The sequence below is a fragment of the Zonotrichia leucophrys genome, chromosome 3 (assembly GCF_028769735.1).
Source record: "Zonotrichia leucophrys gambelii isolate GWCS_2022_RI chromosome 3, RI_Zleu_2.0, whole genome shotgun sequence".
NCBI lineage: Eukaryota > Metazoa > Chordata > Aves > Passeriformes > Passerellidae > Zonotrichia > Zonotrichia leucophrys.
The window spans coordinates 22,172,094-22,185,729 of NC_088172.1; the positions used below are offsets into that span (position 1 = coordinate 22,172,094).

Below are 13,636 nucleotides of genomic sequence, written 5' to 3' on the forward strand. Positions count from 1 at the left end.
TTCTGAATGCATGCAAAAAGTGTGGTAAATTGAGAACATAGCATCATAAAAATATGAGACAGAGAAATTAAAATTATCTGGTTACTGTATAGGCTTATAGGTTCTGGGGAACAGCAAATGGGGGGGATGAAATTGTGTCCTGTTACTACTTTAAGACAACAAGGTGACGGTAGGGTTTTGGTGCCTCAAGAATGTTTCCACTGGGCTCAGGGAATACTCACAGGAATAAATAACACACTTGCATCAGAAGGAAAAAGTTCACTCCCTGGGCTTCGCTGAAGTGCTAGAAAAGTAGCCAAGAAATTCCAAGGCCGTTCTAAGCGGCTGTGGATAAGATTACATTCAGCTCAGCACTTTAGTATGAACAGCTGAGAAGAGCACAGAAGTGGATAGGAAGAAACTCCTGATGGCTCCACCTCCCAGAGAAACAAATTATTCATAAAATACAAAATGTAAGTGCACAAAGATATTAATGGAAGATATAGAATTAATTGATATGTTTGCATAAAAGCATTAATAACTTATAATTTTAAGCATTATCTATTTCTTTCAATGCAAGATACACTTAATTATGCTCTAACAAAATGTTCTTCCATTTTCTGCATGTCCATCTTCTGTGTTTTTAGGACAGAAAATACAGCTGATGATCAAATTTTGAAATAAAATGGATTAGTAACAAAGAAAAAAATTAATTAGAAATTTTAATTTAATAAGGTCTATGAATCATAACCATCCCCCAGTATTAAGTGTAGAAGGGAAATCTGTGGGTGAGCAGCCAGGAATATTTAGGGGGCAAAAAGACCACACTGCCAGACAGAATGAAAGAGAAATGGAGCAAGAGTTTCTGAAGGTGGCAGCTTGGCTGAATGTGAGGGAGTCTGCATGAGTACATACAGGTCTGGGACTAGCAGACACGGAGTGGGGAAACCTGAGTGGGTGCCCATAAATGACTCTGTGGTATGTCTGAACTTGCCTGAAATGTGGCTGGGTCTGAACACTCCCAAAGCTGGTTGTGCCTACATGACTGATAACCAGCAGAGAAAAGATAAAAATCACCATGGGGATGGAGGCCATTATTATCCTTCAGCCTCATGATTACAGGTGCTCAGAAAGCAGCATCAGCACTGATTCTCATTTCTTCTAAAAGCTATTTACTCCCAAAATGTCACAAGGGGACCTGCCACTACATAACTGACATCTGGACTCACCAAGCAGCTCCTCAGGAGCGCTACCAAGGGAAATAAACAATCACAGCCACTCACCATCAGGAAGTGACCAAAGTTTCATCTCCTGACTGGCACTCACACATATCCAGACAAAGGGGAGACTTTTCCATTTCCCTGCTAAAAGGGAGAGGAGTGAAAAAGGACAAGCTGGTTTTATATTTTAACCTCCTGTTATTGTTTTCAGAAGTGATCTTGGCAGGAAGAAGCAGTGGTAAGAACAGATTCCATGGGCACAGGGAGCAGTTAGCAAGCATGGCCTGGGGGTAGAAGACTGAGTGCCTTTGAAGCATCTTAGGAAGCAACAATCTGGTGATTCTTGCTGCCAGGTTCTCTACAGGGGTGTGTTTCTCCCATCCTGAGCTATGAAAAGGTTGAGAGTTGGGCTGGACTTGGCTGCAGGATGACAAAGGCAAGTAGTCTTTCCCAAAGACAGAAGAAATGATGCACTTATTTTCTGTACTAATGCCACAAGGCTGTGCTCAGGGCTGCTTCCACTGCTGACAGATGGAGACAGGATAGATTAAATGTTTGGCCAGCCAAGTGTTAGCCACAAATATTCCAGTGCAGCTGATGTTCATGCTCTGGAGAAATTAAAGAAGAGGTTTCTGTCTCTGCTCTAGATATTAATTTTCTATTTAAATATTGTAGTAATTTCTTCATTTTTATTCGGGTTTTTTATTTTTTTAAAAAGCACACACGAAGTCATGTAACATTTTAATTGTTTCAGAAAGCATGGGATTCGTTTATGGGAAGTGATTATACTCAAGCATGTTCTATATCACAAAGTTAACATTTTGAAAAAATAAAATTACTTTCATTAGAACCTTTTAAAAAAGTTATTTACACGTCCTTACTTTGCAGAAGAAGAAAAAAAAGGAGGTGAAAAATTAAGCAGGACCTAGCATACAGTAAAACAAATACAGCCATGTATCCCTGCCCTGCCCAGCTGTATTTTGTTTACCTAAAAGAGCTTCATCATGACAAGAACATATAATTTTCCACTTCAAATGCTGAGAATATATAATTCTAATAAAAAAGGAACTACCATTTTTTCACCTACCTGCCTCTTCTTTTTATATCTCATAGATTGCTGAAGTTAATGAATACAAATATCTAATTTACCATTTCATTTTCATAATCTAATATTCAGGTACTCAGTGAACCTTCTCCAGCCTAAAAGTGAGTGCCAACAGAAAAGTGTGCTGAATTTAACAATTCTCTTACAGCCCTTGTGTGAATTTTTAATTTTATTTGATATAAAATACTTTGTATAGAGTATAAAAAGCTAGTTTATTCTCCAGAAAGATTTACCTGTTTATATGTAACACATGTACTCCATATTTGCTTTCAATTCTGTACTTTGTTGGATCACTTGCAGGAGAAATCAATTCCTCATTTTTGTACCTGACAATCAAGAAAAAAATAAAACTCATTAATATCAGCAACTATCCCTTAACCTGGTAAATCTTTTGATCAACATAGAAGTTACTATTATGTGAACTCTCTCTGCTTGCACAGAGTATTTTCCAGTATGTGTGGATAGATAAATGTTGGGCCATGAAGGTAAAGCAGGACCATCATAGCAGCAAGGAAGTGGAAAGAGAAGATGTGCACTCAATCTAGAAGATGAGAAAAAGAAGTAAAGAGAAGATGGCATGGGGCTTGAACTTTCAAATCCACTAACCCTGACACAAGATGGGAAGCAAACTTTATCTTCCACCACAGTAAAACACTTCAGCACAAATAAAGGGGAGCAGCAACAGAATTATGCCTCATGTCAGGTCTTTACAGTCCAGCCTGAGGCTTTCATATTTATAGGACAGCACCTGTCCAGGGAGGAGGGCAGCTGAAAGAACCTTTATATCCTCCTCAATGACCACAGATTCGGCCTGTGACAACAGTGGTGCTGGGCACATTTACCCAGGCTTAGAAAGTAGCCTGTGAGTTCTGTGTATTTTGCCACTTGCTACTGTGTGTTCAGGAAACTCAATGGCCAGAAAGACTGGAATGCCTTCCACTGTCTGCCTTCTGAGGTGCTTGAGTTTGTTTGTCACATTGCACGGGGCCACTCAGCAAGTTTTCCTCCCACTCCTTCCACTGCAGTATCAACTGCTACAATCCAGCACATCTAGGAGGATTATAAAGGGGATTTAACAAAGCCATTATACACATGACACTTATCAGTTATGGCATAACTTTCAAATGAAAAAAGCTTAACAACATTTTTAGAGGGCTAGGAAAGGCCAGTCTCTTACCATTGTACAACAGGCGTTGGAAATCCTTGCACAGTGAAGCAGAGGCTCACGGACATCTTTTCCCAGATGGTGTGAGACCTCAGGCGCACTAGAATTTCAGGAGCTCGACTTATTCTTTCTTCAATGATATGTCTTTCCAGAGCCATATTTTCTTCTACCTATTAAACATGGGAAAAGAAAAGAGGCATCTGGCACCAGATTCAGATACAGTTGGAGATCCAACCTTAAATTCACAAAAAGATGTTTAATCATTACTCATATTTGAAGCACAGGCCTAAATTTCAGTACACCTTTTAATTATTTTTGCATAGGAGCAAAAAGATTGAGCAGGTACCATTCTTTGCACAGCAAGTCTATCCAGATGTTCTCGAGCTCGGTGCCTGGCAGTGTGAATCTCTTTTTCCAAAGCAGACAATTCACTGGCAAAACGGATTCTTTTCTCATCACTTACATGAGACTTTTGCTCATGAGTCCTGTGGGACAAGAAAAAAAATCAGGTAACCACTGTGAAGGTTTAAGTTTGTCACTCATATACTTCAGGGCACCAAGGGCTATGAAACCATATCAGTAGGATGTAAAATTTAGGTTTGGAATCATTCTTTGCATCTATGTGCATATCCTGAGGATGCAAAATCATGTGAACTTTCTTCGTATTCTTTCCCTCTGTATTTGTGGGGCCATATCCTCTAAGTCTTGAATTCTGCTATGGTCACATTGACATGGTTCCCCATAGTCCTCTGGTAATCAAGATCAAGAACCTGCCTAGCCTCCTTCTGGCCCCTGATTTTCCTTCCCATGGACACAAGAAGGCAGAGAAGTGAAGGCAAGTTCTATGCCTGTTCACAACCTTTTAAAAGTTGCGTCTAGCTTACATAGTACCCTGAGCTTTAGAGGCTTTAGAACCGGGGAGCTCTTGTAGCTCCACGGGCTGTATCGTCTGACTTCACTTGAAAGACACAGACCAAGGAATTCACAAGGATTTGATGAACACTTGCATGCAAAAAAAGCTGTCCCTTGACAAGGACGAGCAGGAAATATTATAGAAACTACCAGGAAAATATAAAGTTTGGGAAAAATTGTGAGCTGTTTCCTGAAAACCTAATTCTACAGATTTTTCCAGAATTCCTAAAAATACCCCAACTCATAACTGTTTTTAGGAGGAGCTAGCTCAGTTTCCTTCATTCATGCTGATTCAGTAAACATGCTGATTCTCTTTTATTTCCCAGGACAAAAGAAGGTAGTGAATATCAGATATTTCTAACGTCTGTCAACATAGTCAACATATGGCAAGACTCTAAAAGCATAACCCAAATAAGAAAACTTCCACAAAATTCAGTGAATCAAGAAATTTTTTGTCTGATACTTAAAAAAAATTATTTGTACCTACCATTTCAATGTACTTTAAATACCAGCCATGTCTTGCCATTTTTTTTTATATTATTGAATTTTAAAACAGTTTTTAAAACCTAAATTAAAGCATACAAAATCATTTGATTTTCCTAGAGATTTCTGTTCTGAGGTTATATATTTCAAACCGATCCAAGTACCAGAACCATATGGATGTGTATGATTTGCACAACATATTTGCTACAAATAAGACAGAATTCCTTCTCATAATGCCTCTATGTTTTTGGTGCAGTAAGTGTAGAGCATAGCAGAGCAGAAACAGTGAAATTCACTAAGGGGAATATTGCCATCAGCATGGTTACTTTGGGACATCTTATCAAGGCAGTAACTGAGACATGACAGTAAACCCTTTTGATATTCAGGAAAGAATTTAAAACATTTAAATTGATCCAAATTAGAAATTTAGGAATAGTAGAGTAGCTCTGTTCAAAATGAGTTCTGGGTACTAGGTGGATTCTAATTTATTTTTGGTTTAAAGCTGTTTTCAAGGGTCAGAGTGGGGACCAGGGGAACAACTCTGGGTTGAAATATGAGACTGAAAGTGACACTCAGTCATTCAGTGTTCCAGCCAAAATAGATTAGTGAAGAACAGTGACAGAGAAGCCTCCAATCTTGTCAACTCTGAAAAGAGCCCTGGCAAAAGAGTTGGGACCAGAGCCACTACACAGGTCAGAGTGGACCAGGAGAGCTTTACCTTTTCCTGGATTCCTGCATTGCTTCATGCGCCAAGGTGCGTGCCCTCCTGGCACAGAGTCTGCATGTGGTTTTGCCCAAGCCAGTCGATTCATAATAAGCAGCCTGCCTGGAAGCAGCCCTTCAAATATAAAAGACATTGTTATAACCCAGCAATTCAGGTAAAACATGAACTCACAAATGTCAAAGAAATTACTTTGAGCTCAATGAGCTGAACACCGTGACTGAGCACTGTTCAGCGAGAAACATTTGCATTCTCACTGACTGCACTAAGTGGTGATTGTCACTTGTCCTTCCAGGGCTTAATGCCCATCATCTGTCACTGGGGTCATTAGGCATTTTTATTTCATTCTATTAAATTTATATTTATTTCAGTCCTCAATCATTCAGGTGTGATGATAGCATTTCAGTGAACTCCAAGGGTACCAGACTGTCTAATACACAAATCATAAAGATTCCCCATAGCATTGTGTGTTTCAGTGTTCTTGCTTTTCTGTATTTCACAGATCTTTCTGCAACTTTCCTCTTTCATAAGGGAAACTGGACCAGCTAGACAATTAGGTAGGCACGTTAATTACTAAGTAGGAAGAACGGCGATTCTGAAGCAGCCGCAATACAAAATTTCAGGCTCTGAGATACAAAGAATGTGTATTTTCTGGTTAAAACTCTGAGATTTCAAATGAGAAGCATTAAGCTTCCATTTAAGCTTAAAAAGGAAATTGAATCACAAAATCTGTAATTAGTTATAGCCAACTTCAGGGGAAGGAATATCATAATGTCATACAGAAGAATGGGTAAAAAGTTTTTTCTATGAGTTACAATAAATTTCACGGCAATTCTTCTTAAGTCAGAGTTTAAATTTTAGCCTACAAAGAATAATTTTAAATTTAGAGGTACCAAACAGGACAGATCCTAAGTTAAAAGGCCTGTGTAGGTATCTTGCAATGCTGCTAGGAAGTTTAGCTATGCTGGTGGGAGACTGCAGACAGGGAGCATGCCAATGGAAGGAAGTGCAAATTTATCATTCTGTATAAATCACACTTTTTGGGGTGGAGGGGAAAGGTAAGTATCTTGATTCTAGGGACTGACTACCCAAAACAGAGATCTGCTTATGCTCAAGTACACAGCACTTACTTTCTTGCTGCATATTCCTCAAGAACATATCTTGTCTGAATGTTGCGATAGGACTGATCAAAGTGCTTGTGCCTCCTCTGGTAAAATGGCACTGCTACTGAAGACATGCTTCCTCTGTGACAGCCAGTAATTCCTGCAGAGAGTGGAGTTAGCCATACATTTAGCCATGCACACATCTAGCCATATATTCCAGACTCTGGTTTGATATTTTTTGATATGTAGACATGTGTGTGAATATGTCCAAATGTATAAAATTGCACCAATTTGTGACAGATAGAGCCATCAGTCACACACCTCAGGCTGTATCTTATCAGTCGTGCAGTGTGAGCTATGGAATCACAGATGATAGCATAAAAGATATTCCAGCAGATCATATTTCTCCTTCTTTGCAGATGTCATTTAACGCCTCCAGAGAAATTTTCAGGGATGGAAATTTGACAGTTTTTTGGCCATTGTTAGACAGTTCAGCTCTCTGTTCTTCAAACCTTTCACTTTTTCCATTTTGGCAATTTATGTTCACTGTGTTTTGTTCAATTCACCATGACAACAAATAGACAATATTCTCTCACTTTTGTAGCAGCCTGTTGAAGATTTTCTTTACTTTTCTTTCCTGCTCTCTTGTTTAAACTCAACAAAGCTGGCTTATGCAATCTTCCCTTGTGGGTTATTTTTTCTGGACTATAAATCATTCTGGTTTCCTTCTTGTTGACTTTCTCCAAAGCATGGCATAGTTTTTGCTCAATATTTGGATAGAAGGTTCTAAGAAACATTCTAGGTGCCCCTAGAAGCAGTGTGGGGGACAAAACCACGTTTCCCATTGAGTTAGATTTAAGCAGACTACCAACCACATTATTGAAAGAACATGGAGTTACCTACATCCCTTTGTGCTCATTAGAAATATGATGACAATTTCTTGCAAAAGTGGGGAATATCATGAGCCATGTTGTGAGTAGGTGCCAGCTTACTGCAGGCTCAGTGGGATATGGGGTTCTCTACTTCTGGGCCATTTGTCCCCACAGTGGTGAGGGATCCCAGCTGAACAGCCAAAACCTCCCCCACAAGGCACCTACACTTCAGTAACAACAAAAGCAAGCTCCCAGTATAAGTCCATAAAGCAGATGAAGATTTACTCAAGTAAATTACTGCAGTAACATGCAATACCCTACTAAAAGCTGAGAGGGGCATCCCTGCTGTTATCTCCCTGTTGGGTGCAGGCTGCCAGCTCCTTGCCAGCGCCCAGGGCACAGGCTGAGGCACAGCCTGGGATCCATCTCAGGGCACCCATGGCAATGGAAGCAGCACCAGCTCACCCAGGGAATACATATTAGGAGTGTGTCAGGGTCTTGACGACGGCAATGGACCTGACTGTCCCAGCCCAGCCTCCCCTGCCCATAGCCCAGGACCCTATGTCAGTCCCCAGGGCCATCAGTTTCTGCCCCAGAAATCTCACAGCACAACCAGTCTCCAGCTCCCCACAGCCTGGCCCTGCCTGGATCTAGACCATGCAAGAAGAACCTGACTTAGACCCACACCAAAAGTCCAAATTTGCAAATTTGTAATAAAAAGTCACATAAATAAGCAGTGTCATGATGTATATCGAATGAAAGCTCTAAGGGATTTGAAAAGAAATCTTATAAACTCATTTAGATAAAACATTTAACAAGTTAAAATGACAGTTAATATGTACCATATTTCCAGCACATAGTATTTATCAAAAAAAGGAAATGCTAGTCATTGGTTAAGAAGAGTAAAAAACTGTAACTGTCTGATTGTTACTTGCAGATAGTCAAAGGCAGAGCTAGGTGCTCCCAAATTATGATATTCTCATATCAGCTACTTTTACTTTTCCAAGAAAAATTAAGGAGCAAACAGTAGGTATACTTAATAGAAGTCACATCTTTTTTTATAATGTTCGGAGATCGAAGAAGATTTTTACAGTTTATCACCTCATAGCTGCAGCTTCTGCATAACTTACAGTTACCTTTTCAGTTCTTTTTCAAGATATGAGAATGACCAGTCACAGATTCAGTAATGAGAGCTTTAAGCAAAGCACAAGACACTGCAAAACAAAAATTAGACAGGTTTACAACATTACTATGGGGCATTAAATATTGTCATATTTATGGCAATGGCATGATTTTCCCTTTTCTCTATTTTTAATTAGTCTTTTTGCCTAAATGAAAGTGCAAAAGTCAAACACAGATTAAGCTCACTCCACTGTTAAGCGTTACTCATGTTCACATGTGGCCAAGTTAAATAATTCTGTGAATTTATCAACATACAATGTAAATGTTGGTATGTATATAATTCACACTGAGATCCACTTTATAAGGATTGCAGAGAAATTTCCATTTATCTGGGTGGATCAGTCTAAGTTATTTTCATTTTTGAGAGAGGAGAAAACACCTTTGTCACTTAGAGTCCAGCCTTTTCATTAAATGTAAAATTTACATTTTAATTAGTGTATTTTCTTCTATTTGTCAGCACCCAGGAATCCTCAAATTTTGGTTCATATATTTTTCAATTTACCCAAACACCTTTAGTATAGAAACTAGGGTAGCCATCCACTCACATCCTTTATGCAAGTAATTAAGAGAGCTTTTTAGCAGCCAGACTCACTTTGCCTTCTGTTAACACAGAGGGGAGCTGCCTGGCAACAATTCCAAATGTAATCGAAATCATCAGTTAATTGCAACAACATTTTCAGAGTATGTATTTAATACTTAATAGTGCTGCAAAGACAAGTATCAGAAGAGTAAAATCAAAGTCCCACTGTCAAAACAGCATGTAGGGTATTGAGCTCCTGAAAAAAGAAGCTTATATACTGTATTCCTAGGAACAATATGTTGGCTGTTTTACTGGTTTTCCACTGATACACATTTATATCAGATTTTTGAAATATTTTCTAATATTTAGACAACCTACCACTAAGACAGAGAACATGATATGCTGATGACAGCTTAACCCCAGTGAATTTATTGATTTAGATGAACCAAATTTATTAATGACAGTGTCTGGAGACCTAGTTATATTGGCAAGTGAATTGGTAGAACTGACTCAAAAGTGAGATGAGGGAAGTGGTCCAATAACAACAACGACAAAAAAGCATAAGTCCAGAGAAAGGCAAATTAATTATCTGAATGATTACAACAAATTAAAAAGCAAATCTCAAGTCTTATTTACCAAGTTCTACCACAAGTATTTTGGAGGCGTTGCTGAAATACATGGCCTGTGTGTCACAAACAATCCATGAATTACATCCATGCAAATCCTATTAACAACCCTGAATTTCAAGAAAAAAACCTAGAATTACAGGAAAAAGATGATCCTAAAACATTTGGTGTCTCATCTGACCTTTACATTGTTAGTTCCATGTAGCATCATTGCACTCCTTTTTATTATTATTATTCCTATTTGTTTCTTCTATTACTGTAAATGCTGGGGATATCAAAAGGACCTAAAGTGCACTAATCTAAGTGCTGTATAAACCACCCAGAAGATTATTAAACACAAAGAAAAATATTACCTCAGCCAAAATCTCCTTAAGGATTAATGACATCAACCACAGGTGAATTAGACTGTTCAAGTCAGTTTACAAAAACATACATTTCTTCATACTTTGTAGCATGTATATAACAATTTTTACTTGACCATGAGTAAAAGGCCAAGCTCCCAGGTCAGGATATGCATAGTTTTGTGACACAGTAATACTGATCTGAATAGAAAGCCGTAATCTAGGACCACGTGACAAGGGGCCACATTCTTGAGCAGAGAAGCCAAGGGTCTGATATAAACATTGTTAGTCTGATAAGTGAGTTAATTTAAGATTTAAAGGACAAGCAGTAAATTGTAGCATGATCATTTACATTGCCTCAGAGAGCAGGCACACATCCAGCTAAATTGATGGACGGCTTGACAAATGCCATGGTAAGAGGAACATGGCTGCACTCACCATAGATAGATAACTTCACTCCCAGGCTCAGGAGGCTCGTGTCATGAGCAATGCACTGTACAGCATGTATTTTCTCAGCCTGACCTGCCTGTGCTATACCCTGCAACATGCACTTCTGTGCTCATCCCTGTTCCTGGCCATCTGCAGAAGTGCCAAAATTATTCACGGGTCCTTGCCTGTCCTCACGTAGACAGAAATTTCTTTGTCCATTTGCAGATTTGAGGGCTTGTCCTGTTTTTCCCACGACTTTGACATTTTTTTCTCTACCTGTCTCTTGTTCTGCTAGCTGTTATCCACATTGTTCAAAGTTAAATGTTTTCAGGAAGCTGCCAACTTATACTTTTATGGTGCATAAAAGCCCTTGATATTTAACTGATAAAATACATTTAAATCCATATCACCTACATACCATAATGAAAGATAGAAAAAAACCCATCTTCTATTAATTGCTCCTAATTACCAGTATAAAAAATTACCCTATTGCCTCAAAAAATATACAATCCTTTCCAGATGGTTATATCCATGCTGGAGACATTGCAGACTTAATAACATATTATCATTTTCTCCCATAAAATGACTTTAGTGTAAATCTTGTAAAACCATCATGAGTCATTATGCAGCTCTAGACACTGCAGTCTAAACAGAATGGTATATAGAGGATCTGAGTAATTCTTCTCCATTTTGATAAGAAACTAATTTGATAAAAAAATGATATGACAAAATTTCTAATATGTCTCTCCAGTCTTTTTTCTCTGTACACATGTGTATATTTAGATCTTCCACAAAAAAATATATTTTGTGAATTAAAAACCTACTCAAATACACTGTAATTTTAAAATGTTTCAGGCCTTCTGTTGAAGATCCTGTTCAGACCACATAATTATTCAGTTTTAGCTCTTTTGACAATAGAACAAAAATGCTCATCATTAAAAAAAAAGTCATATGGAATTCTCACTTGCTTACTCTGCTGAATTCCAGACATCATCCAGTGAACTTGAACAGTTTTTGTGTTTTTCTTTTTGATTTCTTTAGCTACATCATGTTTAGTTTTATGTTTTACTGACCACACCTCATTTTCATGGAAATAGTATTTTCCTCATTTCACCAATTGTTTTAAACAGATTCAAATATTTCCCCAAAATGCATGCATTACTTTTGTTATTAAACATAATAACAAAAAAAAAAAAAGTTCTCTCCTCTATTTCTACTTATCTGAATACCCAATAAAGCCATTTTCAAGCAGCTGACAGTACCAGCCATCACAGATCTATCATTTTTACTAATCACAGGTCTATATTTTTTCCTAATTCCATATGTTCTTAATAAGTAAATTTAATGCAATTATTCCACTATAGCACATCTATGATTAGTTAGATTGAACATCTTGATTTTGTAATAGTCCCTGAATGCTTGCTTCACACTCTATCCAGGACAGTTAGTGTGGAGGTAATTTGAAATATATAATGGGTGGTCACAGTCATATCCCAGCCCTTGACAGGGACCTTTGCTCTGTGCAGGTGAACAGCAGGCAGAGCCATGGGTACCCTTCCCTCCAGCACGGTAATTGTTGTGGAGGGAAGCACCAGATCCTGTGTTTTAGGGCGTCCATAAAATAATGTAATTTTGTATTTTCTGTGACTCTCATGAAGGAGAGGAGTGGAGGCTTCCAAACTGAATTTCTTTCCATATCTCTAGTAGAAGTTGAACAGTGTATATCCCAGGTAGGGTACTAATGTGGTTGTTACCTTGTGAATTCATGATCATACAAGACTGGGATATAAATGAGGATAAATTTGTCCACATTGACTTGGATCCTTGCCACCCTAACATTCCAAATGTTCAGACATGTTCTGATGAAGTTTGAAGACTTCCCTTTACTTGGCAAGTGTATTCTATCCCTTCAACTCGACAGCTAAGAACATTGGACAGTGAGATGATAAAAATCATTTCCCACCATCCCAACATTCACTATCCTTTATTATGGTATTTTTATTGGCTCATAGGAATTGTCAACACACAGGTATAATTTCAAGAGCATGAACTTGATTTCCCAGGACTCTATCAGTGGTATTTAGCTGGAATTTTCATGTGGCACAGAACATACCACTTATTTTAGAGTAATACAGACACCAGAAACATATCTTCTGGAAACATGTACTTGAAAACATGGCAGACACAAAATAAAAGTAGATTTTTTTTTTGCCTACCTACATCCCATTCTTCAGCAGGCCAAATTGTTTTGCTAGCTACTATAGGATTTTATACTTAATTATTTACACACAGACTTCAGAAAAAATCATACAGTATAAGCGCACAAGAAAGTGGCATTGCCAATATTTGTGCAATTGGAAAAGCACAAATACCAATAGAGCTATGGATTTCTGCAGTGTAGATCTTTATATGCAGAAAGAAAGAGAGGGAATGCACAATAAAATCAAGGTGACTTTGGACAGGACAAAACAATTTTTCTTTATTTTTTTGTTTTGCTTTTCATGAATCAATTTGTGTCCTACTTATCGTTTGTTTTCCCTGAAGAAAGTAATTTTTTTTCCACGGGAAAGCACCCAACCTCCTCCTATAAGCACTCTCATTTGTTCTGTACAAGAAAAACATGGATAGAAAATTTACTTACCTAAGGCTATAGAAAAACTGTAAACCAGAGAGGAAGACCAGCCTTTCCCAGCTTAGCAAACACTGCCCAAGGAAAACAAATAATTCTTCTCTCTGAAGCTACTGCCCCTGCACTCCTATTTAAGGGCAGATGCAGTGCTATATTTAGAACCAACCAAGTGATTCTCCCAAAACTGAGGTCAGCCTAATACGTAATAACGGAGTGATATAAAGGCAAAAGAAAAGCATTAGCCTACATGGAGTTTAATACTGAATTTTAATAAAAGGCAAACTCATTCTTTAAAAAGGCAGCTGCTTATGTTAAAAGTGGGGTTTCTTTCCCCAGCAACACCAAGCAC

General features: G+C 38.2%; 1 protein-coding gene across 1 annotated transcript in view; it reads right to left on the reverse strand.

Moving 5' to 3' along the window:
• The window catches only part of MYOM2 (myomesin 2), a 75,317-nt gene extending 61,970 nt beyond the window's left edge, over window positions 1–13,347 (reverse strand). Inside the window, exons 1-7 of the mRNA XM_064710124.1 lie at window positions 13,300–13,347; window positions 8,697–8,774; window positions 6,716–6,848; window positions 5,583–5,702; window positions 3,816–3,954; window positions 3,482–3,639; window positions 2,538–2,630 (exon numbers count right to left, since the gene is read on the reverse strand). Of these exons, the coding sequence (XP_064566194.1) occupies window positions 2,538–2,630; window positions 3,482–3,639; window positions 3,816–3,954; window positions 5,583–5,702; window positions 6,716–6,822 (617 nt within the window). The 5' untranslated portion in view covers window positions 6,823–6,848; window positions 8,697–8,774; window positions 13,300–13,347. The remainder of the gene's footprint in view (window positions 1–2,537; window positions 2,631–3,481; window positions 3,640–3,815; window positions 3,955–5,582; window positions 5,703–6,715; window positions 6,849–8,696; window positions 8,775–13,299) is intronic.
• Window positions 13,348–13,636: the final 289 nt, after the last annotated feature.